The 24,381-nt window shown below is 42.6% G+C and overlaps 1 protein-coding gene across 1 annotated transcript; it reads right to left on the reverse strand.

The window, feature by feature from the left end:
* Positions 1-4,720: 4,720 nt before the first annotated feature.
* On the reverse strand, positions 4,721-22,656 carry CHST15 (carbohydrate (N-acetylgalactosamine 4-sulfate 6-O) sulfotransferase 15). Its single transcript, XM_008937447.1, has 7 exons — positions 21,961-22,656; positions 20,865-21,204; positions 17,312-17,458; positions 13,851-14,007; positions 9,893-10,049; positions 6,452-6,599; positions 4,721-5,350 (listed from the first exon to the last, which is right to left on the reverse strand). The coding sequence occupies exons 1-7, from the start codon at positions 22,546-22,548 to the stop codon at positions 5,160-5,162; spliced, it is 1,728 nt and encodes a 575-aa protein (XP_008935695.1). The 5' UTR covers positions 22,549-22,656; the 3' UTR covers positions 4,721-5,159.
* Between the last annotated feature and the right edge of the window lie 1,725 nt (positions 22,657-24,381).

Here is a 24,381-nt window from a genome sequence, read left to right on the forward strand (position 1 = left end):
GTTTAACCCCAGCACTTCAGCCCCCTTTAATTATTGAAAGGCTGTAACAAGTTGTCCCTATAGCTTTCTTCAGACTAAACAACTCTAACACCCTCAGCTTTTCCTCAAAGGAGAGGTGTTGCCTCCCTCTGACCATTTTTGTGGCCTTCAAACTGAAGAGGAAGGGCACGACTACTCTTGAGGTAACAGCTGCACCCACATCACCCTCTGGGGCTTGTTTCTCCAGAGACCAGAGGTGACAAATCACTCATGTCATGAGTTTGGGTCTTCTCACCCCTGCAAGCATCAGAGGAGTCAAAACAGAAGCCATTGTGATACAGATGTGCACAGAAATCCTTCCTCTTCCTGCAGCTACCCTTGGAGAGAAGTCCATTGGGTGGGTGATACCAGAAGGCAGAGGGACATCTAGGGAGCCTGGCAGCAGAGGCACCAACACCCTGCACCTCCCTGAAGAGCCAGGGCTTCTACCAAGCCAAGGGATGCTCAGAAATGAGGAGGGTGAGGGAAGGCAAGTGGCTCTTTCCTCAGGAACATGACACGTTGATTACTAGTTGTGTCTCTTCTTTGCTGCTAATTGTGGCTTCAAGGATACACAGCAGGCTTCTAATTTTTACCAGTAGCTTTCAGCCTGGCAGTCCATTAAGCCCCTGCCATGCTGGCAATCATTTTAAGGACCTTTTTATTGACTGAAGCATCACAGAGAGCTGGCAGTGTTTTCACAGGAGCTGTGACTTGGAAGCAGGGGTCCCCAGCAGGACTGCCAAAATCAGTGGAGGTGAGCATCTCCCTGGCCTCAGCTGCTGGTGGCATCTTTCCCCTGATGGAAGCAGAAAGCCAGTGCAGACAGAAGTGTGGATCCAAGCCCTCAGCAGCATCCCTGCAAACTGTCACTCTGGACTTTCAGGCTCAGTGGTTTGGCAGATGCTCTGAGCTATTTATTAATAACCAGAAGTACTACTAGAATAACCTGACCCAGCAAATTCCCTCAGTGGAGAGGGAGGTGTTACATGACCCTTGGGGGAGACCACCACAGACAGGACCCCGTGGCAGCTCCCCAGGAGGCACCACAAGGATGAGGTTGTGGTGAGGTGGGTGTTGGTCTCTTTTTCCAAGGAACGAGTGGTAGGGCAAGAGGAAACAGCCTCAGGATGTGCCAGGGGAGGTTTAGGTTGGATAGAAGGAAAGCATTCTTCACTGAAAGGGTTGTCAAGCCCTGGAAGAGGCTGCACAGGGCAGTGGTGAGGCTCCAGCCCTGAAGGGATCTAAGTGTCATGTAGAAGTGGCTCTTAATGACATGGTTCAGTGCTGGACTTGGCAGTGCTGGGTTGATGGTTGGACTCAATGATCTTCAAGGTCTTTTCCATCCTAAATGATTCTAGGATTTTTTAATGCTGGGGCTGTGTAGTCAGTTCTCTGCAGGTTCCCCAGCTCCTGGGCTGCACTGGAAATTTCATTCCTGTGGGCATCTGTGAAGAAGTGGAAACTATTTTTTCTTTTTCAAGGGAGAAAAAATAAACATTACTATCCAGGGCACAAAGTATTGCTTGTGTCGACCACCAGATGGTACTGCAACACAAGGGGTTTTGTCAGAAACTCCAGCTTCTCCAGGCAGGTCTCCATCCTCATGCCCGTGCTGGGGGGATGTAACAGGAGGAACTTTTTGTGACAAGCTGGTGCTTTGTCTTTTATAAAAGAACTTTTGGCTTACTTAGAAGACAAGATTCATTTCTTGGCAGAAAGGGATATTCAGAACTGTGACAACCTCACTGTTTCTCTTGAGTTTATTAAGCTGAAGCACACAAGCCTGTGCACTGGACTCGACAGATAACAACTTATCATTTTCCATATAAACTAGTGCCCAGTTTTCTTAGCAGGAGATATTTTGTTTTTACTGAGCTTCCAGGCAGCCAAGACGCTTGGCCCAAACACTCAAGGTCTTCCAGAAAACACATTTCACATTCTTCTGCAGTAGCAGCAAGAATATTTGGAAACAACCCCTTCCTCAGTGCCTCTGCACTTGGGAAAGCTGCATCTTTGCCTGATTATTTTTGTTCAGCAGAGATAAGAGAGAAAACACAGGATGAGACACACATTTTCTGAGGTCTTTGCAAAGAGCCACTGCTACACTTCAGCAAGCATGAAAATGTATTTTGTGGACAGTAAACCTAATTTCTTAGCAAATGACTGTTCTGGGGATGGAGGTCAGCTCAGTGCTACAGTGGATAAGAACAATAATATTGAATTCTTTCATAGCTAGAATTGTCAACAGGAAGGTAAAGGGACCTGAAAGAATTTGGGGTGAGTCTTATCCTATGTGGAGATTTGCTGTGAAGCTGGAGTGAAGCCACTGTTTGCTCTGTGCCTGAAGAAGGTTCTGACACCAGCACTGTAGCATCACTCAAGAAAATCAAATGCTATTTTGGTTTGTCTCCAAGTCACCAGATCAATACTATTTTTACAGTCTGGACTAAAAAGAAACATCCTTACCTCCAAGATGCCCACTTGACAGTTAATTTGCTACTTTTGGATACTTACTCAAGCCACAACCCAACAGGGTAAGGCTGCAATGGAGCAATGGTCCAAAGGGTTAAATCAAGAGGTCATATTTTGGAGCTCATGGAAGACACAAAGACAAAAGCAGCCTCACTGGAGACTTCACTTCCAGGAGGACTACAGGCTCCTGACAGATCATCTGTGCTGTAGCCCCTTCCCCATGTGTTCTTGTGCTGCACACATGCACACCACGTGCTCTCTGTTGACCTTATCCACACTTGGGCATATGTGGTCACCACTGTGAAGAGAACCTTCAGCTTTCTCCTTTTTCAGAGTCAGAACTAGGCAAGACCTCAATCTAGCAGGGTGCTGGGTGTGACTGACCTAAAGCAGGAATTTTGACCACGAAGAACGTTCTGATCTCGATCACACACATAGGAAAAGGGTGGAAAGAATCTCCCTGAGCAGTGGTGGATTTCATGAGTCTGCTGGCAGGAATTAGAGTTCAGCACCTTACATCAGTGTGGCACAAACAACTGACTATGTGTGATTCGTTTGCATAATTAATGCTCATGCTAATAGAATCAGAGAGATTCATCAGCTTTTAGGGCTGGTTAGGTAATAGCAACTAGATCATGGTGGTAGCTGACAACTAAAGGGAAATATCTGACCATGGCAAACTAGGTTAGCAGACACTCTGGATAGAAGCATCTTGACCACACAGTGTTGACACAAATTCTAGAGCACCACTGGCAGAAATCTTTAGTGTAAATAAATGGCTGAGTGGAAATTTTACATTTGTAAATAGCTGGGAATTCATTCTGATTTTCTGATTCTTGCTGCCCTGATACTTTATTTTTTTTATACTGCTAAAATAATCCATTCTTGATTCTCCAGCCATCTTTGGTGTGTAAGCATTTCTCAGCTAAAACTAATCTGTTCTGGTTATTTTGAACTGCTTCCTCAAATTACTTATTTCAGGCTTTCCAAACACCAGACTGAATCCTTTTTAAACAGTGCATTACCACCTGGCAAAGGACCTAGAAATGGACTTCTGTTCCAAAAAGAAAATCTTCACACGTTAGCAATCATCTTCACATGCAACATGTTCAGCAGTCATGAAGTTTTCAGCAGTAGTTCTCAGTTTAGGAACACAGGAGGTGAATAACAGCCCCACAGAGGAGGATGGTGAATAGTTATTATTTGTAAATCCATGAAAAAGCTGCATTGTGGGCTCCAATATAAGGTCAAAAGGGCACACGAGGCCAATTAGAGATGATTATTTGGGGTTTTGCTACATGCTAGCTAAATACCAGCTTCATTTGACCCACTCAACACACATTCAGGGAAGGAACCATCAGCTTAGCCCTTGAAAGGAAATATTAACAGGTAGCATTTTCATTTGTCTCCTTTAAAAGTCCCTACCCTAGGTAGACTGTGCTGGCCAGATCCACCTGCAGGAAAACTGCCAACTAGAGATGCCAGTGACCCTAACCAGGTCTGTTTGACATCCAACTGCACAAACACTGCTCATTTGTATAAAAAAATCTGGCTAATTTAGTCAAGCAAAAGCTTTCAGAGAGTCCAAAGTTTTTCCATCGCTTTCAAATTATTTTTTCCTCTCAATTTTTTATAGCTCAACTTTTAAAACTAGATGTAGACATCTCTCAAAGAGGGAGACACAGAATGTGCAACTCATTCATTAGGTAACGTGTCCTTTCTATGAGGCTGCAAGATATTGTACATCCTGTCCAGTCCTGCATTTAATAACAAGATTTCATAATGATTTTAAATGCATATCTCTTTGCAACAAAGAAGAGCAACTGTGTAGAACCTAACAGAAAACTCCACAAAAGCTCTCCATGGCCAGCACCAGACTTTACACCAAGTCCATTAGTGGGTCCCTGGGAAAATGTGTGAGTGATATGGATAAATGATAAGTATTTGTATTTCCATGAACAAAATATGGAAGACAATGGATTTGTTATGCTAAATGTAGAATGTGGCCTGATATTTAGGTTTCAGTCATCCATTCTTACCTGGAATATAAAATCTTTTACAAGAACCATAGCTAGAAAAGTCCATTTACCTTGAAGATATAAATTAGACTTGGAAATTTATGTAAATGCAATTATCTTTTCTTTTGAAATTAAGGAAACATAAAAAACCTTAGTGTGAGTGAAAACCATTTGTGAATATGCTGACAAAAAGAAACAAAAGTTTAGGCTGAATTCAATTAAAAATTTTAATGACTAAATGACATTGATAGTTTGAAAAAAATGAATGAATAACATATACTGAAAATGAGATTATAAGTGTAATTGTAGGAAACTGATGCTAATCCTGTGTTGCAGCATCTTAGAGAAGGTTGAACTTCAGTGTCCCCGTGGAGAGTGTAAGACAACATCTTTGCACTTAATGCTCTTCCACTCTTTTTCCGAGGTAAAAGAAGTTGCAATAAACTGATAAGCAAGATGCTTTACATTCTCACAAGGAAAATGTGCTATAACTGTCAGGAAGTGTGCTGACTGAAGGTGAGAGTCTCAGCTCCTCAATCGGCTTCTCTTTGGAATGGGGAAAAAAATGTAAATCTCCACGCACAAAAATAGAATTTAAAAAAATAAAAACTCCTTTAAGCACTGTATCTGTGGCATTAAATTTACATGTTATGTCCTCTTCCATAAAAAAGCATCGTCAAAAAGAACTTGTGCCAGTTTTGTATTAAAAGGCCTATAGAAATCTCTTAAAATTGCCTTTGTGGTGGGTAGCATAGGTCCCAGACTTCTGTCTTCAGGTCGTCTAGTGTTTGATGCAGGACTCTTGGTAATCAGAGCTTCTTGTTTCTCACTTAGTGGTCCTGTTGATAAAACAGAATATGCTTTCTAAAGATTTCACCAAAGATGCCCATGTTAAAGAAGACAAATGACTAAATCAGGTGCTTTGCCAGGGGATGACAAATGGAATTTGTGTTAGCAGCGATGACGTCTCAGAATATTGAATACAGGCCTAGATGAGTAAAATAAATCACTGCTAGTAAATACATTTTCCATGCACATTAATTAATCATCTCTACAACAAGCAGCATAAATCATTTCTAGTAGGGGAAAAAAAAAAATGTTTTCAGAAACAACCATGACATAGAATACAACTTCCTGCCCATTTTGGAGCTACAATTATTTTATACTGTTATTTATTATGTTGAATACATGGTAGAAACTCTACAAGCTTCACTTGTGTAAGCCCTTTTCTTTTGTTTGTTTTGGAGGCTGTTAGTGGTCCACAGGTATAGACATATCCCTACTCCAGGAATAAATGTCAGCCCTTGACAATGTACTTCAGCAAGATAAAAAACCCAGAGATTTTTTCCAGGAAGAAGATGCCAAGCTCTTCATCTGTTCAATCTGCTGCATTCAAAGTTTCTCATCATCTAGACCAGCGTTTGGACCAGCCAGACTATTTTGCAGCCACATTTTCATCCTCTTGCTACTGTCAAATCAACATTGGGCAACATTTTGTCTGCCAGTGTTTCTCTAGGGATTAGCAACAGATGTCTCCATCAACACAGCGAAAACACAATTTCCCCTTCTCCCCAGCTAGAAACACAACCTTTCATCAGGCTGGGATTTAGATTCTGGATCAGTGCGTGCTGTTGCCAGTATGGCAGCACTTCAGTTTGTTTAAATTGCGTGGGAGAGCTCTTGCAGCCATGTAAGCCCATGACAAACAAGCCCTGACTGACTTCAGAAGCAGGGCTGGCTTCCATATGCTAAGATATATCCCTAGAGTTGTATTAGGATCTTCTGACACGAGCTTCTCGATGAGAATTTGGGAATTTTGGCAATAAGATTAATGTATAGTTCAAGAGAGATTCCTGTGTTTCTGTTTTGTCTCTCAATAAGTTGCCTAGAAGGAGGATAACAGTGATTTTTTGCACTATAAACAGCCAGAAGACACCTACCCAGGTCCAGAAACTGGAACACCATGTGCATGGTGTATCTCATATTCGATGCGTGGTCCTCCAAGCGAAGAACAAGTATCTGATCTTTGTCAAAAACTGTCAGCCAGTCCAAAAGATACACGACATAGAGTCCAACCTGTAGCCTTACCTGTAAGCACAAAAAAAAAAGTGAAACAAAAATTAATCCATCTTACTGCCACTTCTAACAGTGACAAACAAATGCTCACCTCCGTTTTCTGGGCAAAAATCTTGACTATGTGCTGTTGAGGAACTATAAAAAGAGAGTCTCTGAACATTTTTTTAATGTTCCTCTTGTTTTCAGTGCAACTTCAGGAAATCTTTGCAAATGGGCTTTCTACTGGTTAGAGACGTGCACTTGCTGCTTCAGCCAGAGGTCTGCACAACAGCACTGCACAGAAGTGGCCACGGGCAGAAGGCTGCTTGGCCAGCTCACCTCCATGCTGCTCTGTGCTTGGCATGACCCAGCCTCAAAGGAGACACTGAGGGCTTTCAACCTCTGGATGAACAGCAGTAGAATGGAAGATGACAATCTTTTTAGCAAGGGGTGTTGTGACAGGACAAGGGCTGATGGTTTTAAACTGAAAGATTATAGTTTATATATAGTTTAGACTAGATATAATAAAAAATTTTTTACAATGAGGGAGCCCCTGGCCCAGGCTGCCCAGAGAGGTGGTCACTGCCCCATCCCTGGAACCATCCCAGGTGAGGTTGGCTGGGGCTCTGAGCACCCTGCTCTAGCTGGGGATGTCCCTGCTCCCTGCAGGGGGTTGCACTAGATGACCTTGAAAGGTCCCTTCCAACCTAAACCATTTTATGGTTCTATGCTCAGTCCTGTTACCTTCTCCAGGTTCTAATCCTGCTTACATCACCTTGAGCAGCAGCTGCAGCAGAGCATGCTGCCACAAGTAGTACAAACATCCTGAGTGGGTGTCAGGAATTAGATTTGGGTGTATTATTTGCTTGTGTTCTCTGATTGCAATAATTAGACTTAGAGCTAAGCTGCAGTAGCAGTGGCTGCTAGACAGTGTTAATGGTGCCTTGTCTTTGTTCACAGGGAGAGCACCAGATGATGTTAGACCAGGGGTGTGAGAAGCCAATTTTTCAGCCTGTCCTGACCTAATCTCTGTTTTTCTTCCCTCCTCAACTTTACATAACAAGTTGAAACATAAAAAGGGTAGTCTGGTGTTCTTAAAAGTCCAACCTCCAACTGTGCTTATAAATATTTTTCTAAATCCCTTCAGGCTCAGAGGAGAGAAACATGAATCCCAAGTCATAAGTATCTTTCATAAAAGAGACTTACCATCACCAAGTGGCATTACCACAGAACCAATGAAGTCAGATAACAAGTCTCTTGCTTCTTACACTGACTCGTGACCTACACTGAAACCTAAATTCCAGTAAAATAAGCCATATTTTGAATTATTGCTCAGTCATTATTATCATAAAGTACAATGTTGTGTGTGTCTTTGGCTGCTTAGAACACCAAGCTTCCATATTTAGCAGACTTCTATATATATAAGCTCCACAAGAATTTGAAACATCTTATTTGACCCAAAACCTCAGCCTAACGTAATGATAGTGGGGGAGCAACACTCCAGCCCTCAGTCCATGCCCCACTTCACTGGACACGAAGGCAAATGTAAAACCCAGTTCAAGAAGGACAAGGAACCACTTGGGAGTGTCCAGCTGAGGCTGTGGAGATGCTGAGGGGGCAGCTGATCCATGCTGAGCAAGAGCTAAAGGGTGGGGGTCAAGAGGCTGGGGCCAGACACTTTTCAGTGGTGCCCAGTGACAGGACAAGGAGCAATGGACACAAACCAGAAAACAAGAAGTTCCATCTGAACATGAAGAAAACTTTCTTTTGAGAGTGGCACAGCCCTGGAGCAGCTGCCCAGAGAGGTTGTGGATTCTCCTTCTCTGGAGGGATTCCAAACCCACCTGGGAAGCTGGAATTCCCATCCTGGGAAGCTTGCTGTGGGTGACCTGCTGGAGAGGAGTGGTTGGACAAGATGATCTCCAGAGGTCCCTTCTATCTCCTACTATTCTGTGATTTTGTGACAAGCTGACAAACACCCTTTTCTTCACAGGTCATCATCTATCTGCATTGACAACATCTATGACACTTCTCTTGTTTCAGGAATATATTGACAAGTAGCAAACCAAAATTCTTCTGGCATAGTCACACAATTATCAATCTAATGAGCTCGCTAGGGAAATTAGTCCCTACTTTTTCAATACACAGCAATCCATGCACATAACAGACTTCAGCAATTTGGCTGAAGATGTTAAAAAAGCCTGTGGAGGAGCACAGTTAGGATTTGTGCTTTATTAGGAAGACCTGCTTGTGGCTCCCTGGACCCAGCCATCCTCTGTTCGTTTCCAAAAGTAACTTCTTCAGAGGGCTGCCTAAGACAACAAACAAAGATTGGTTCTGCACCCTGAGGACAAAGACAGGAGGAAAAATCTTTCCCCTTCTGGTTCTCTTTCTGCCTTTCTCTCCCTGCACTGAAAGAAATGCATTTGTGCAAGAATTTGTCTGGAAAACATGGTGATGCTGCCTGGCAGCAAGTTGTCTGTGGAGATCATGAAGGCTGTCATCAGAGACAAGCAGCTCCAGTACCTGCCAAGGTAAGGAGGAGGAATGTCCTGCCTGCCCTACTGCTGCAGGGCTCAAGCCTGTGAGCACATACACACTCTTTTATGGTTATTTCATCAAGTGGAGGACACAATAACTTCACCCCAGAGACAAAGGAGAGAAGTATTCCCTCCGAGTCCTTCACAGCCTGAGCAAATAAAAGAGGATTGAATAGCAAACCAGCCAGATGTGACACTTCAAGTCAATCTCTTCCATATTATTCTCCCCCCTCAAGCAAAATTTGCAGTCAGACCTACACTAAAAATGTGAACTTTGGAATCCTGAGCCTGTAATACTTATCCATTCCCCTGCCAGCAGTTTCTGTATTTCTTTTATCATTTTCTGATGGGCACAATTTTTTAAAAAGAAAGGTTTTCTCTACTTATTGGTAGCCTTTTCTTCAGAAAGAATACATCATTTATTCTGATTCTGAGGCAATTTCATACCGCAGAGATCCTTGCCAGAGCTACTTTTTGGAGAGATCTGCAAAAAGCTTACACATTAAACCATAATCTCCACTAAATGTGCTCTCCATACTCTTGCACAATAGGAAGAGAGTATTATTACTGTTGGCATTCATCAGGGAACAGGCTGAGGAGGCAGCTGAGCCAGTCCATCAGCTTTTACGTGCTTATAGATACATTTATCTCCTCTGCTTTACAAATGAAAAGGCAGAAAGTTTTTATTTCTTCCTGTTTATCTGCACAGCATTTTGCTGTTTTAACAACCTTGACCCAACGTAGAGTTAAGCAGGCAAGGAATCCAATGTTCCTGGAGATACATACAGGCATGGCATTGTTGAGGGTGTTGTTGTAGACACAGGCTCTCAGGGAGTAATCCAGCACACAGTTCTCAAACAGCTGCAGGGATTCTGCCACTTTTTCATGAAAATCTTCTGCAGATTTATTAGCACTTGCAAAGTACAGATAGTCCGAGTACAACCTGGGGATGAGAGACGTGTAAGTGAATGGCAGAGGAAATGAAGGCAGGTTTATTGACATGACAATGGCAATGAGTTAGAGGAAAAAGGGTACATGTGTGTGTAAAGTTGCCCCACCAGCAGCCTCTTCAGCCAGCAATGCCTTTTCTATTCATTTCGGTGGGTTTTGGCTCAGAGTAATATCTCATCTCAAAAGCTTAAAGTGGCTTTCAAATCCAATAGAGGAGTGGGATATGTTTGAAAGAGTGGGTGTAATGTGATTACCAAGCTGGCTACCATCAGGAGTAGTAAAGAGTCTGGATTTTCTGGTTTCTTGATCTCCACTTCCAATCTTATATTGTCTTTCCATCAAAAACTTCCAACTCTCAATAGGAATTTCTCCAAGTTACAGCAGAGGAGTATCCTCTTAATTGCAGATTTTTAGAACAAGTTTTGCAATTACTTGATATCCCTTTGAAAAACACTATCTCAAACCAAATCCCTTTAGGGCGTGACAGTGGTGGTGAAACCAGCCCAAAACGACAAGCAAGTACAATATTTATTTTAGGATTAATCCCCGAAACCTTGATTAAAGTCTTCCAAGATAACCATGCTTCAAAGAGACAAAGGAAATGCTCTGCGAGGGCAGAAATATCAGATTTGATAAACTTTCTTTTCTCTACTTTAACTTTCTTTTGTATTTAAGCTTTGAATCTATGACCAGAACCCAAAAAATAACAGAGGGTTTTAGAGACAATTTTGTAACAGTTGAGGAGTCACTTCCCCAAGTGTTTGAGGCACAAATATTACACCTCTGTAGCACCCACCTCTCAACAAGATTCCAGAAATCCTTACTATCTTTCAGCCCCTTTCAAAAAACAGGTGTCTAAGAAATTATCTAAAAAAAAAGCAGTTTATTCAGGTCTCATTTTATTGCTGCAGTAACCTTTAGTATTTCGCTTCATTTATTTTTTAACTTCCCTAGACTTCCACAGGTACTTAAAAATTCATCATTTAATTTAGAAAGTTTAGGCCCTAATCCAGCAAAGCACTTAGGCACAGGAATAGCCCCTCTGCACCCATTATTTATTTCAGTGTTTTGCAAGAACAGGATTTTAATTCCCATATGAAACAAATGAAAACTCTCTGTTCATTTAAAAAAGGAAGAAAAGGGGTACTTGCATTGCAGGATGCTTTTAATTCAACTTTTACACATCTTTTTAAAAGAAAAGTCATGGCAGACTATAGAAGATGAGGCAGAAGGACCCAGTACTACCTACAGGAGTCACCAGCTAAGGAAGATAAAGCCTGTGACTTTCGTCCAGTGCTTCCCAGTTTGGCAACTGGACTATAGACAGTTTTCTTTAAATGAAAAAAACTATCTCAGAGTGCAAGGAGAGGACCAGACCAGGCTTGGACCAGACCACTCAGGGAGTCTATTTCAAAGTGATGCCCACCAGTGCTTGAGGACCACAACCATGGCACCACGTGTGTCCTCTCCATCTGCCATGGCAGACCTTGGGTCCCTCATGTTACACCCACCAGTGCAGGGTACAAGGTGAGCAGGGGAAAAGCTAAGGGATAAATCCAGCCAGCTTGAACTAAATGAGTTCACATCAAGACTTGGGCTTGCCCAGCTTGTCCCAGCAACAGCAGGATCAGCTGCCCCTGGTAGAGCAGGTGAAAAGCTTCTCACTGGTGGAAATCAGCCAGCAGGCATCATGTACAACATGGGCCCAGCTGCAGTTTTGTTTAAAAGGTTTAATATGACTGCTTAGTATTTCTAATCATCCATTAAAATAAACGCCTCATTTTAAAGACTTGCTGACATCTTATAGAAAACCATATTCTTGAAGACAAGTTCTCTCTCTGCAGGGCAGTTGAGGTTTTCCATGTTTCTTTCCATCTGGTTCTAATTCTGAGGACATCTGCCTGGAAATAAAGTCTTTGCTGATACAGATTTCAGCTGTTCCAGCTACTTGAAGTCATTACCCTCCATCCATTACAATGAAATAATGATGCTGTTGACACCCACCATCACAAACCTCGATGTCCTCCCAATATCCCCTGCTGGGGGATAGACCAGACCCTCTGCAGGTTAGACCAGACCCTGCACTGCATCCAAAACCTCCTGGCTACTGCAAGGCAACTGCCCTACTGCCCTGCATCACCCATGGAGCTGCCATGGCTGCTTTTGCTCCTGCAGTTCAGCTGAGCCATCAGCAACAAGGGCACAGGGGATCATAAACAAAAAGGAATCCATTTATCCTAAGCACAGTCAGGGAGATGAAGCTGACTTTTTATCTCCCCCTTATTAAAGCTGGCAAAGAGCTACACCCACATTACAGAGGGTGGTTAAAGCAATCAGGGAATTTGTCAGTAATTTCCATGAGGAAGCCACTTCAGCCACCCCTCACACGTAAAATTACCATCTGTTAAATCCTGAGGTCAGGAGATGCCATTAAAGTTGAGAGCAGCATTTCCTGACATAGGAGATGGAAAGCTCTCTTACAGCTCTGCCTCCCATCAGCAGCTGTGTCCTACCATGGGAGAAGCTCATTCAGGACCACCTATCCCTTCCTGCTGCCAAGTTCCTCTGGGCAGCTGCCCAGACACCACCTGCACGAACACCCCACGCCTACCCTTCTCCCAGTGCCCAATCTTGCACCAGAACCTGGTCCTCAGCATCATCTGCATCCCTCTCTCCTCTTTCCTGGGTGCTTCTTGGCTTTGCCAACATGGTCCTGTTGGAGCAGGTCCAGAGCAAGGCCACAGAACTGATCAGAGAGATGAAACAGCTCTCCTGTGAAGAAAGGCTGAGAGAGTTTGGCTTGGAACAAGATGATCTTTAAGGTCTTTTCCAACCCAAACTATTCTCTGATTCTGTGATTTGCCCCTGAGAATTGATCTTTCCCAAAGTATCCTGAATTCTCCCTAGGGAGCTAGAGAGAGAAGGAATTCACACGCCCCTGGTCTCATCCTTTTGGAGTCTGCCTCCATCCCCTCCACCCTCCTTGTCACCCTCACCATTGTCTTCCTTCCTCAGAGGACACAATGGAAAGTAACACCCCAGAAACCTAGAGGAAGACTGGAGAGAAAAAAAAAAATGAAGTGCAGGTGAAAAGAAGGACGTTCCTGGCTACCAGAATGGAGAACCACTCAAGAGCAGCCCACAGCTCTGCAAGAGCAGAGCCCTTTCACTGCAGACAAAGTCAGGAAGACCAAGGATGAACTTCTAAGCAGCTGTTAGCTGTGCAAGCTGAAGTTGCCTAGGGAATGGTTATACAGAATCATCCTATGGTTCTGGGAATGTTGCACCAAGCACTTTTAAGATTTAAAAAAACTTGTATCATTTTCAGATGATGGAACTGTTTGCAGTCTTTTCATCATTTGGAACAATATGACCCTTGAAGACATAAAGCTCATTATTTAACATGAAGCACTTAGGACTACTTATGCCAAGACCTGTGGATGTGGTGCCATACTCAGCCCAAGGTCCTGCTGAGAACCAGGGAGTATTAGTCCAGGTCATGGAGTTATAATTCATTTGGCAATGGAGAAATTCTTTGTTTTCAGAGTAGCTCAGGTGTCTCCATATGGCACTCACCGTGGCATTTAAACACACATGCCCTGTCTTTAAAACACTATCACCATGAAACGTGCCAAAACACACAGAATAAACCCCCTTGGCAGCTCTTGTCATGAACCAAGTAAATGTCAAATACAACGGGAACATTTATTTGCATCCAAGAGAGTGAGAACAAGTAAAGTTATTATAGTAAGGAAATGCTCTTGTGTACTCAAGCCATGTGATCCTTGCTCACCTTTCAACAGGGTCTCTCAGCATGATGATAAGTTTGGCATTGGGTTGGAAGGCATGGATGAAATCCTGGATTAAGAAGGGAGGTTCTCCTTCAGTGCTGTTGTCATAAAAGAAAACCCAGGCGTTGTTGTCCCACATCGTCGAGGCACTGGCCTCCCCTGGGAATGAAAAGAATTCCTCCTAGTAACTCATTTCATTGTACAGGAGTAGAAATCAGCTGAATTTTGGTGTAGACTGGTTTAAATTGACTCTACTTATTTCAACATACCTCAATTCTTGCAAACTGATCTGGCTAATGCTCCCCAGAGGCCCAGAAGTTGCACTGCCTTGTACCTTTGGGAATCTAGTGATGGCTAAGGCATCTTGTCTGTAATTCCACCTAAAATATGACTACCCACTGACCACCCTGCTTGTAGCTAGTGGTTAACACAGGCCAATATATTTGGTTGGGACTGCAGAGGGGTTTGGGCCACCTTCCAGTGAGGAGGCAGGACCTTGCCACCACCCAAGACCTTCTGTGCTCTCTGTAGCATCCCAAGGGTTGGTTGGAATGCTCATGAGAGGAGTAACTTGCTAACAAAGTTGTACAATTTGACACTAAACCAAAGAAAAAAGCAGAGCCCACTACTCCAGCAGATGAAGAGTGTTTTGAATATAAGCAGGAGATTCAGTGAGCACATGGGAAATATTAAAAATAAAATGCACTAACAAGCAGAATTGTGTCACTGCAGTTTGAAATACCCTGTTTTGAGAATTATCCTTTGTCAGAGCTTTCTTCTAGAACTCCAATTATTCATGGAGATTAAGTCAAATACAATTATTTACTAACCATCAGGAAAAAGTCTATATGATACATAACATTTGGTGAAATGCCAGATTCTGATATCCTTAGTTTCTGAAGAAGCTTACTCTGGGTGTAATGCTACACAGTCAAGCACATCTCTGACAGAACAAGGTATATGGTGCTTCAGCTGCTAAATAAATGATCTGATATAAAGTTTTGAATTGTGTCATCTTCCCTGTCTCTTTAAGTAATACTGTCATTTAAGTGACACACTAGCACTTCATAAAACACACAGAAGCTTTTTGGAAGCTTCCACCCTTTGACTGTCTAACGAGAGCTAATTCTTGTTAATGAGGTTTTTCAAATCAGAAGGAATGAGGTGAAAAAAAAAATAAAGGCTTGTAGACTTGCATATGATTTCCCTTTTTTTTTTCCTTCTCCTGGGAAAGTCCAATCAAGATTTTATAAGATGGCCAAAACAACTCATGAAAAAGGCACTGGCTCCAAACTTCAGCTTAACATAATGTGATTCATTATTAAAGTCTGGGAGCTGTTAGAAAACACATTAATCTTCTGCCATGTTCATTTTGCCTCTTTTCAGAAGGAGGAGATCAGGTCCATTGGCTAAAGCTGGGTGTCCACAACAGCTTTGCTTTTCCGTGCTAAATTAATTAGCCAAAGCACTGCCTAATCATCAGTGGGCTTTGACTTGTCAATTAAGACTCAATTAGCCCTGCTCCCACGCTGGGTGAAGCAGAAACACAAAAGACTAAATATAGGACAAGAGCTGAGATAGCTGGACCAAAAACCACCGTGCAGCTATTTCTGCACTGGCAGAAGATGGAATAATGCCAATGGGCATGAGCACTTTGCATACACAGATTTACAGAGCAGTGCACTCCAGGGATGAGAGCAACCTTGGAAAGTCACTGCCACATCCCCACGACAGGAACAACTTGGCTTCAAATCCTTCCTCAAAAAGGTTTCCCTAAATCATGCCCAAGATTAAAGTCTATGACCTCATCAAGCCACCTATTCATCTCTCAATTTTCTGATGTCCCCTCAGACTTCTGACATGAAGTTAACCACTGCTATAGTAATTATGTCAAATTACTGTTGTGCATCAAAAATACATGATTTTTTCATATGGATTTAAAGACCACATTTCAAAAGATTTTTTTCTTTTGAAAAGAACAATTATTAAATTGCCTAAAGAATGGATGCATAACCTCTTTATTCAGCCATTAATGGATTAAAATAATACTGTTTTCACAAGACATTCCTCTGAATTTATCATATTAATGATCACAAATAAACAAACCCTGCTCAGAATGCCTTAGGCTAGATCAACACTGTCCAATCTCTAAGCAGATGTTGGGGGTTTTTTAGGGGAAAATGCAATTATTATGCACTAAATATAACATCCAAAGAAGCTTAACTTTTCAAAATAATGTAACATGATGAAATACTGAAATGTTTATAATTTTATGCTGATTTTTCTTTCTAGTCCCCTGAAATAAGAAAATGGCAGATTCTAAGCAAACCTGATGTTCATATAGATTCCTTTCAGACGAGCTAGCTCTGTTTTGTTTTTCACCAAGGTCATAAAAGACTGACTTAATGAGGATAATCATTCAGGACTTTTCCTGCAAACTTAATAAGAAAAGCGAACAGAACCTTAATGAAACAAGAAATGAGACTCCAGGAAAAAGAAACACAAAGCAAACTCTAGAAAAAAGCTGCAACAGGAGGTAAGCAATCAAAGATGTGCGTTGCAAATTAGATTAGTGAATTTAATTAGTATAGGCACTTCAACCATGAAAGGACAGGAGATATTACTGTAAGTAGGAGGAAACTCTGCAGATGTCCTTGATGGCAACATGTCTTAAGACCCTATCTTGCAAATTTTGCTCTATGTTCAATATGTAATAAAATGAATGATGGACTTAAATGGAGGCTGAGGAGCCAATCCTGTCACCACAGCAAACCTCTCATAATGAGAGCAGAAGGCAAACGATGTTTGAAGGAGTCATCAAGGTAATTCTCAATATTTTTTTAAAGATTCAATTAAATGCTGACGTTCCTCAGCACTTATCACTCTCTATAACTACCTGAAAGGAGGTTGGAGTGAGGTGGGTGTTGGTCTCTTCTCCCAAGGAACAAGTGACAGGGTAAGAGTTCGAAAGGGCCTCAAGTTGCACCAGGGGAGGTTTAGGTTGGACATTACAAAGCACTTCTTCACTGAAATGGTTGTCCAGAGCTGTGCCAGGCTGCCCAGGGCAGTGGTGGAGTCCCCATCCCTGGAGGGGTTTCCAAGCTGTGGAGATGTGGTCCTGAGGGACATGGGGCAGTGTTGACCTGGCAGTGCAGGGTGAATAGCTGGACTGGTCTCTTCCCACAAAAGCTATTCTATGAGTCTATGACTCTACCAGACATTCATTGCTCACTCAGGCATTTTTTTAAAGATAATTACAACTTTCTAACAAAGCCAAGTAGCCACTCCCTAGGAAAAGGCAAGAACTTCTGCCCTCTCCACACACAGCAAAGAAAACCACCATCAGGAGCCCTGGGCTGGGAACCACTTCTACACCTGGAAAAATGCCCCTTTCATGCTTCACCTACGCCTGCTGCCAACCTGGAGCTCCAGAGAGAGATGTCAGAGGCTGTGTTTGCCCTACCAATGATGATGTTGTTCATCTCGCCGTGCTCCTTCGCCGCTGGGCTCTGCAGCACCCCCTGAATCTGATGTGCTGCGAGGTCAAACAGATCAAGGTAATCTTCCACTGGGTAACGATCATGAAATCCATGCCTCAGACGAATGATTCCTAAAAAAAACAGGGGAAAAAGTTTATTTTTTTTAAAAAAAAAGGGCAAGATTAACCTTTGGTGTAAATCAAGCCGGCGTCGTTGACGTGGCTGGCACTGGGCCAGTTCATGTCAGCACAAAATTAGACCCATGAAGTGTAAGATTCAGATAAAAGTGCCAATAATGAAGTGGCTGAGGTTCAGGGCGGTGTATGATTAAGCCATAAATTCACAGTGATAGGAAATATCTGCAGTGTTCTGTTTTATAGTTCCTGCATGAATAGCTTGCATTTATTTTCTTCTAAATTTAGCTTTGGGACTGAATATGAAAGACCAGATTCTGCTTTTGTTTGCACCAATATAAATCAAAGTGATGTTGGACTCCCACTCGATTTACTGTATGGAGATTGAGAGCAGATTCTGATACCAAACATGCAAATCAGCATTCACTTATCAAAGTCATAAAACTAGAAAAATCATTCATGTATTTGTATATCACAAGTATGAAAACAAAGCTCCATGATAATGTCTTATTTTTCTCCCTTCCCTCCCCACACTCCAGGGTGTGCTCAGTATCACCTTCTCCCTGCATTTCTCAGCACCTTGAGCCACAGCTGTGATTTTTACACTCCTTTTCCCACTCTTCTTTCCCAGTCTGGTCTCATTTCTCCACTATCTGTACATCTTCTGCGTGCTCATCTTGGCATTCATGCTTCTTGCCATACCACAAGAGATTTTCTCAAGTGAGCAGTGGTCAAGGACAGTATTGAGACAGCAACAGAGCAGAAGCAAAGCTCAGAGTATAGAGCAGGACTTCTCAGCTCTCCCTTCCCTGTTCCCACACTGCCAATAATTATCCATTTTGTGAGAGGAAAGCTCAGCAAGGGAGTTCTTTTGTCCCTTCCCTCTGATTTTCCCCTTTGGGAAAGTGGGATTTAATGAGGGTAGAAGAAAGTTCAGCAGCGTATTTTGATTTGTTTTAAGGGGGAAAAAAAACAGGACAAGCATGTTGCTACAGACTGCCTCGGTTTGTTGCCACCCCACTCATGGGAACAGAAATCACAGCTAAGAGCCAGGAAAGAGAGACAGTCAAGCTGGGACAAAGTTCTGTGGAGCATCAAGCAGCCCAGCAGAAGAGGAAAGCTGTGATTTGTGAAATGGGGCCTCCCCAGGAGGGCTCTTTAGCTTCAGCTGAATTAGTCAGGCTCATAAAAATCTACTGAATCAGAGGATGCCATGGAACAAAGAGACTTTTTTGGTCCAGCTAAGTGCTACAAACTAAACCAAGTCAATAGCCAGGAGTGTAGGAGTCATCTCCACTACCTGGCTTATAAAGGAGGCTGAGTTTCACTTATTAGCCTATTGCTCTTCTATCTTCTTTTACTTTAATTTATTTATCTATTTTCCCATCATAACCATTAACTAATATACTGTTAAGGCAGCATAAAAGGTTTGAGCCACCAGGAGCAAATTTAATCTTCCTCAATGGCAGACAGCCTGAGATGGTCAGAAGGTCATCTGTACAGATCTCCCTCCCATGAGATCAAATCTCTGCAATCTTTCCTCATTTTTTGGCTTGACAAAATAACTTAAAAAAAAAAAAAATACAATAAATTATTATGCAAAGAATGTTCTCTTCAAGGATCTGCACTTTGTCCCCAGTGGCTGACCATGAGACTGTGCAAGTGAAGGGCTTGTGGATGCTAACACAGAGATAGGAACTCACCCTTGTTCTCAGATTGCATGCACTAGAGCCTAATTTCTTCTGCCTGTTTAGTAGGTCTAGTTCTGAGCTTTACTGAGCCCAGTCTTGCTTTGGTGGGGTTGGATGCACTACCTCCTCCAACATTAAATCCACATATTTATGTTAAGGCTAAAGAAGGTGCAGATAACTATTTAGTACAAAGGATTTTAGCTTAACATATCAGTTTGGTTCAGCCTTTCCTGTCAGCACTCTCACGTGATCTTCCACAGAGAGGTTTTTCTGGCTCTGTGGCTGAGCACTCCTCTCACCAAGCAGTGAGGAACAAAGCCCTGTCTGTGGGAGCTCAGAGGTTCTTCTGGGCTCCAGAGCACAAAGAAGGGACATGGAAATGACAACATCACACGCAGGAGGAATAAAGAATTGAAGTTATGACCCCAAAGGAAAGAACAGAAGCAGCACTGCAGGTGCTTTTGTCCCTCAGAAAGTGTCCTTCCTTGCCTTTCACCACAGCAGGTCATTAGAAGAGATCATTTCCCATTTCAAGGAAGCCTAGAAAAGCACTGAAGGAAAGGAGTGATGTGAAGCCCTCATCCAGTGATCTACCCCACAGGGCAAGGTTTTGCCTCGTTCCAAAGACAGTGTCTGCAGTAAAGCAACAGCAAATAAGAGACAGAAGTGATGGTGTCACCATAAAGTCACCACTATCTCCCTCTGGGAAACAGCAATATCACTGAAAAGCCTCTGATCTTTGATCCCAAAGTCACCAAGTGAGGGCACAACACCACTTAACAGCTAGACCCAGCAGTGGGAAAATCCAGAGCCTGGGTGGAATACTGCAAACATCACATGCATCTGCATTTAGAGGAAGGCACTGGGCACAGAGCAGAGTCAGGGACTGACAAGAGGTCTTCTGCCTCTCATCTAGTCTCTAACTACAAGATTGACCTTCTATGGCATCCAGGGAAGAAAGAACAAGGAGGACATAAAGACTTCAGAGATGGATAGAATGATGCACTCAGCCCCACCACCCTCAGACACCCTTTGAAGGTGCAGCCACGAGGGGTGGAGGTGTTTTGCTCCAGCAAGCCCATAACCTCAACTATTCAAGCCTGCCTTCAGAGATATGAAGGGTCACTTCATGAAATATTGATGCCACCCAGGAAAAGGGCATCAAAAAGCACGTGTGGGTTCCTCAGTGTGAGAGAGCTTCTCATGCAGAGCATCTCTACTGCTCAGTGCTGGAATAGAGCTGCAACACTAACAAAGCTCCTACCACAAAGTTGTAGTTTTTGAAGCCACTCATGCTTCAAATACTGACTCATCATTTATTCATGTAGAAAAAGCTTTACAGAATTTTGCAGCACCAGACGATCCCTGCTATCCTTTCAATCTCCCATCACAACCCAACAGCTCCTCTTCCTCCTTTTATAAATTTGCAAGGTTGGTTTTATCTAGTGGTTTTAGGATTTTTTTTCTTAGAGTTTCTATGCAAATAAACCAAATGAAGTGGCCATCATCTTGTAAAGCCTAACCCAAAATGTCACTAGACTGGAACCTACCAAGCACCCACCACCTGGATTTTTCAGAACTATTCACTCCAGTGGTTTCAAAATAAACCAATCTGGAGCAAATCCCTAAACTTCATCCCAACGATACAGACAAGAAATGTCAACATTTAATAGAGACAACTCTCCTGGACACCAGAGGAGACCTTTACTCACCAAACCGTTTCCTTGTCCACCAGTGTGGCTCTTTGATGGCTGAGAACCGAACCTCAGGGTGCAGCCTGAGCCTGTCGTACAGGTCTGTTGTCCCACACTTGGGTTGGCCAATGATGTAGAAGTGGGGGAGGCAACGCAGGCGATAGTGTTTGCCCTTGTGGTGGGACAAGTGGTTCCAAAACACCTTCCTGAGGTAATCGAAGATGATTCGAAAGCGCTTGGAATACAGTGCATAGGAGTTGGTTGCATAAGGGTCTGTGGTGGTGTTTCCTCTGTACTCTTCATACCAACATGGGTTCTTGCTATTTGGAAGGAATTTATTAGGAATTACTGAAAACATCTGCAACACAAAGAACAACAATTTCAGTCAAGGCAGCAAAAAAATGACAGAGAAACTCTTCCAATCTAATACAGTGAGAGAACACAATAGAAATACTATGTGGACATTTTTAACCCTTATTTTTTTAAGTAAGTACAAAGTTGGCTTGTTTCTTCTGATGACATCAGGACTATATCCTATAAAAACAGTTGGATGGGGAGAGGGTTTAGAAATCCTTAAGATTTTAAGGCCAGCAAGGACCTCAGGAATCCCCCAGCTCCCCTGCAAACCCAGGAATTCATTTTTAAATTTAAACACTTAACTCTCAGCTCAAATTAACCTCCAGTTTTTAACTCTGAAATCCGAGGTTTGCAATGACTGAGTTTCCAGGGAGGCACACTGATAATGAGTTATTAGAAAGGCTCTTTTCTTATTTATCATTTAAAGTGACTGGCAAATCTAGATCAGAATTATTTTACAAGAGACAAGGTAAAACTCCAATGAGATGGTACAGCTGTCAGAAGACTGCCTGATTTTTTCTCTCAGGTGTCAAAACCACTTATACAACTCATCTATTTTGCCTGTGACTCAGAAGGTTCAGATATTTACAATATCAGCTTCTCAGCCAGTGCAAATCAGGAGGCTCTAGATGGTGTAAATCACTCTGTGAACATCTGAGCAGTTGCACTGTTTTTTCATCTCAGCAGAAGATTGATCCAAAAGTCTTGACTTAAGCAGGTAGAGAGCAGTTCAAGATACTCTTCACTTCATACTTACATGTGGCTCTTGTTTCCTCAGCTCTTCTAAATCAGGACGCTGTCTCGTCATAAACTCTATCTTTGAAGTAATAGTGTCAATAATTAATTTAATGCTTGGATAATCCTTTACATATGAAATATTCATTTTAGAAGGCTGGTAATGGTCTTTCATGTCACTAAGGCTTTCGTTGTCCATTAAGCTTGGGTTGCTAGTGAAAGGTCCGTAATGGAAGGGAGATGGTATTAGCAACAGGCCGTGTTTGGCTCCAGTCAGTATGTAGGATGCCATCACTAGAGTCATTATAATCAACCCAAATATTAAGCTGCATAGCTTCCCCTTCCTCAAGCAGAAAAATCCATTCCAGCTTTCCCTGTGATCAGTCCTTACTTCCAAAACCGCCAGCAACTTCATCTGCTTGCTGTCGGTGTACAGAGGGATCTTGTTTTCTCCTTTGCAAACAGGACACTTCTGCTTATGCTGATGAGGTCCACAGCATCTGAAACACTGTCTGTGCAAGTCATTTGGTAATAAATGGATGCAACAATTAATACAATACCTCATATTACTACTGTTAAACTCCTGGATTAATGAGCCGAGCACAGCCATAAAAATGCTTCTGAAGCGTATGAGTCATCTTCTGTAAGCCTGAAATGATTTAATTCCTTGAGTGATTATAAGACTACTCAGCAATGCAAAAGGACAGGTTCAGACCAGAAGAGGTAAAAGCACCCAGAAAGTGACATGTCACATAAAGAAAAAAAACAACCCAAAACAAACAAAAATAGATGGACTGTGGACGTAGCTCCGTAACACAAATGTGGCCAAGTAAAAATCAGCTACACAACTGGCTCAGGTTTTTCCAGTTGAACAAAATGAGAAAGAAGAAAAATTGATGTGTGGTGTGAAAATAGGTAAAAATCCCAAATAACTCATTGTCCTCTGGTTTCTGCTGGATTAGGCAAACATGAGTAGAAGTTCCCAGGTATTCTTAAAACAATCGAGTTCCCAACTGGGCTGGTGTTACTGGAAGCTTCATCTTCCCAGAGCTGCTTTCAAATATTTGTGTTATACAACCTAAGGAAACAAAAAAAATATAGCTAGATACACACAGAATAGCAGATGTAATATCTTGATTCACTTTCCTTCAAAGCCACAGTAAAGTACAATCCACCACGAGTAATTTCACAATCCTATTTGAAAGATGTCTCCTATTTGCCAAGTCTATTCATCACAGCACTCACGATATTAAATCCAGGAAATGTTTGGCTTCAAGTTCACAGCAAGTTGCCCTTTCTTTTCAATCACTCATCTCCTCACTTCAACAGAATCACAGAGTGGTGGGGGTTGGAAAGGACCTTTGAAGATCACCTCGTCCAATCCCCTCCCAAAGCAGATTCACCTTGGGCAGATGACACAGGAATGTGTCTGGGAGGGTTTGGAATCTCTCCAGAGAAGGAGACTCCACAACCTCTCTGGGCAGCCTGGGCAGCAGTTGCTACCACAGGTAACACTACATGACTTCCTTCAGCTGCTCTCTGACCTATCTAGCAGATCTGAACCTGCTTTTAAAATATAGAAGCGTTTTTGGGCAGTGGCCAGCAAGAGAGGTTTAAATATTTACATTCTAACTGTGCATTGGGATTATTAACTGTCATGAAGAAGGTTGGGACCCTGGCTAAGAGAACAAGACAGGGGCAAGATAACAGTCTCCTTTCAAGCATATGAGATAAAAAGCCAAACAAAAAAAAAAGCCCATAAGCCACAAGTAAAACATTCAGCAAATTGGAGGGATTAAACAATAGACAAGAACAAATACTCATGACAGGATCTCTGTTTTCTGAACCAAATGATTCCAGGATGAGAGCAACCACCCACGATGCACTGCAAAGTCACCAGGATACTCTCAGCCCTCCTAGCCAAACATTTAGAACAACACAGCACACACAAAAATGGGAAGAGTTGTTACTTTAGTGAAATGCACCATCAAGGCTGCAACTTCAAGGCAAGACCCTGGATCCAGCAAATCATCTTAATGGTGTGCACCTTGGTACCTGCAAGGTTCTCCCCTTGCTAAAGGTGGACACCACAAGCAGGGACTGGAGCACTTGTGGGTCCCATGGAAGGTCTCCATGTCCACAGAGATCAAGGGCTGAAGTACCCTGTGGCACAGGGTATGTCCCATCCTCCTTTAAACATCTCACCACCATGGCTGCTTACAGCTAGAAGTGACAGGAGATGTTTAAAGTATTCATCTCAAGCTTTGGTCTTGGTTTGAGCATGTCCATGCTTGGTTTCCCAGGCAGCATTCAGAGCAGAGGCACTTAAAGTCATAAACAAGTCATTAGCCTAAGAATGGTCTTAATTAAAGCAGATTTATGCATAGTTCCTCTAGAATTTGTGTTTTCATGGTTTATTAAATACCTCACTGGAACACCAGTA

Source organism: Merops nubicus, unplaced genomic scaffold, assembly GCF_000691845.1.
Source record: "Merops nubicus isolate BGI_N331 unplaced genomic scaffold, ASM69184v1 scaffold11683, whole genome shotgun sequence".
NCBI classification, from domain to species: Eukaryota; Metazoa; Chordata; class Aves; order Coraciiformes; family Meropidae; genus Merops; species Merops nubicus.

What these genes read in the sequence shown, in the direction of transcription:
- CHST15 (XM_008937447.1), bottom strand. Translation starts at nt 22,548, where the DNA reads ATGGCTGTGCTCGGCTCATTAATCCAGGAGTTTAACAGTAGTAATATG. An exon ending in TGAGGAAACAAGAGCCACAT is followed by an intron (nt 21,205 to 21,960) that starts GTAAGTATGAAG and finishes TTTGTGTTGCAG; the next exon opens with ATGTTTTCAGTAATTCCTAA. An exon ending in GTTCCAGTTTCTGGACCTGG is followed by an intron (nt 5,351 to 6,451) that starts GTAGGTGTCTTC and finishes TTTTATCAACAG; the next exon opens with GACCACTAAGTGAGAAACAA.